Source organism: Dicentrarchus labrax, unplaced genomic scaffold, assembly GCF_905237075.1.
Source record: "Dicentrarchus labrax unplaced genomic scaffold, dlabrax2021, whole genome shotgun sequence".
In the NCBI taxonomy this organism is placed as follows: Eukaryota; Metazoa; Chordata; class Actinopteri; family Moronidae; genus Dicentrarchus; species Dicentrarchus labrax.
In genome coordinates, this window is record NW_026136715.1 from 666,940 (window position 1) to 669,439 (window position 2,500).

The 2,500-nt window shown below is 37.0% G+C and overlaps 1 protein-coding gene across 2 annotated transcripts in view; it reads left to right on the top strand.

Annotated features, from left to right (window-relative positions):
* Positions 1-2,500, top strand: part of tfe3a (transcription factor binding to IGHM enhancer 3a) — a 20,863-nt gene that overhangs the window by 7,285 nt on the left and 11,078 nt on the right. For both annotated transcript variants that reach the window (XM_051426703.1, XM_051426704.1), the window contains exon 6: positions 53-151. In XM_051426703.1, coding sequence (XP_051282663.1) covers positions 53-151 — 99 coding nt within the window. The remainder of the gene's footprint in view (positions 1-52; positions 152-2,500) is intronic.

Below are 2,500 nucleotides of genomic sequence, written 5' to 3' on the forward strand. Positions count from 1 at the left end.
TCTGTGACCATTACAGTCTGCCGGATATCTGCTCTGTGATTGGTTCTTTCAGATGGAAGAGACTGTCATCAATGACATCATCAGCCTGGAATCAAGCCTCAATGACGAGTTTCTGACGCTGATCGACTCTGGACTGCAGCTCGCCAACACGGTAACATACAGACAACACACAGAAAACATACAGTGAACATGGGGCGGCTGTGGCTCAGAGGCAGAGCGGGTCGTTCCTTAATCGGAAGGTTGTGGGTTCGATTCTCGGCTCCTGGTGCCACATGTCAAAGTATCCTTGAGCAAAATACTGAACCCCAAATTGCTCCCGATGCCGTGCATCAGTGTGTGAATGTGTATGAATGTTAGTTTCGATGGACTTTGCCATCACTAAGTGAATGTGTGTGAATGTGGCACGTAGTGTAAAATTCAATTCAATTCAATTTTACTTGTATAGCGCCAATTAGACAACATACAGAAAGCATACAGTGAACATACAGACAACATATAGTGAACGTACAGACAACATACAGTGAACGTACAGACAACATACAGTGAACATACAGACAACATACAGACAACATACAGAAAGCATACAGTGAACATACAGACAACATATAGTGAACATACAGATAACATATAGTGAACATACAGTGAACATACAGACAACATACAGTGAACATACACACAACATACAGTGAACATACAGACAACATATAGTGAACATACAGACAACATACAGACAACATACAGTGAACATACAGACAACATACAGACAACATACAGAAAGCATACAGTGAACATACAGACAACATATAGTGAACATACAGACAATATACAGAAAGTATACAGTGAACATACAGACAACATATAGTGAACATACAGACAACATACAGTGAACATACAGACAACATATAGTGAACATACAGACAACATATAGTGAACATACAGACAACATATAGTGGACATACAGACAATATACAGACAACATACAGACAACATATAGTGAACATACAGACAACATATAGACAACATACAGTGAACATACAGACAACATATAGTGAACATACAGAAAACATACAGACAACATACAGTGAACATACAGACAACATATAGTGAACATACAGACAACATATAGTGAACATACAGACAACATACAAACAAAAAAGTGAACATACAGACAACATACAGTGAACATACAGACAACATACAGTGAACATACAGACAACATACAGACAACATATAGTAAACATACAGACAACATACAGTGAACATACAGACAACATACAGTGAACATACAGACAACATACAGACAACATATAGTGAACATACAGACAACATACAGTGAACATACAGACAACATACAGTGAACATACAGACAACATACAGACAACATATAGTGAACATACAGACAACATACAGAAAGCATACAGTGAACATACAGACAACATATAGTGAACATACAGACAACATACAGACAACATACAGTGAACATACAGACAACATACAGACAACATACAGTGAACATACAGAGAACATACAGACAACATATAGTGAACATACAGAGAACATACAGAAAGCATACAGTGAACATACAGACAACATACATAAAGCATACAGAGAACATACAGACAACATATAGTGAACATACAGACAACATACAGAAAGCATACAGAGAACATACAGACAACATCTAGTGAACATACAGACAACATATAGTGAACATACAGACAACATACAGTGAAGATACAGACAACATACAGTGAAGATACAGACAACATACAGACAACATATAGTGAACATACAGACAACATATAGTGAACATACAGACAACATACAGTGAAGATACAGACCACATACAGTGAAGATACAGACAACATACAGACAACATATAGTGAACATACAGACAACATACAGTGAAGATACAGACCACATACAGTGAAGATACAGACAACATACAGACAACATATAGTGAACATACAGACAACATATAGTGAACATACAGACAACATATAGTAAACATACAGACAACATACAGACAACATACAGTGAACATACAGACAACATACAGAAAGCATACAGTGAACATATAGTGAACATACAGACAACATACAGACAACATATAGTGAACATACAGACAACATACAGACAACATACAGTGAACATACAGACAACATACAGACAACATGCAGAAAGCATACAGAGAACATACAGACAACATATAGTGAACATACAGACAACATACAGACAACATATAGTGAACATACAGACAACATACAGTGAACATACAGACAACATATATTGAACATACAGAGAACATACAGTGAACATACAAAAAGCATACAGTGAAGATACAGCACAACTAGCAGCTTTAGGTTTCTCTCATCACTCCTACAGAATGAATTGGACCACTGATACTCATTCACTGCTCACTGACTCACTAACAGACTAGCTTAGCAACGTTAAGGCTACAAACGTCCCATAATGCAACACTCCCTAAGAGTCAGTACTA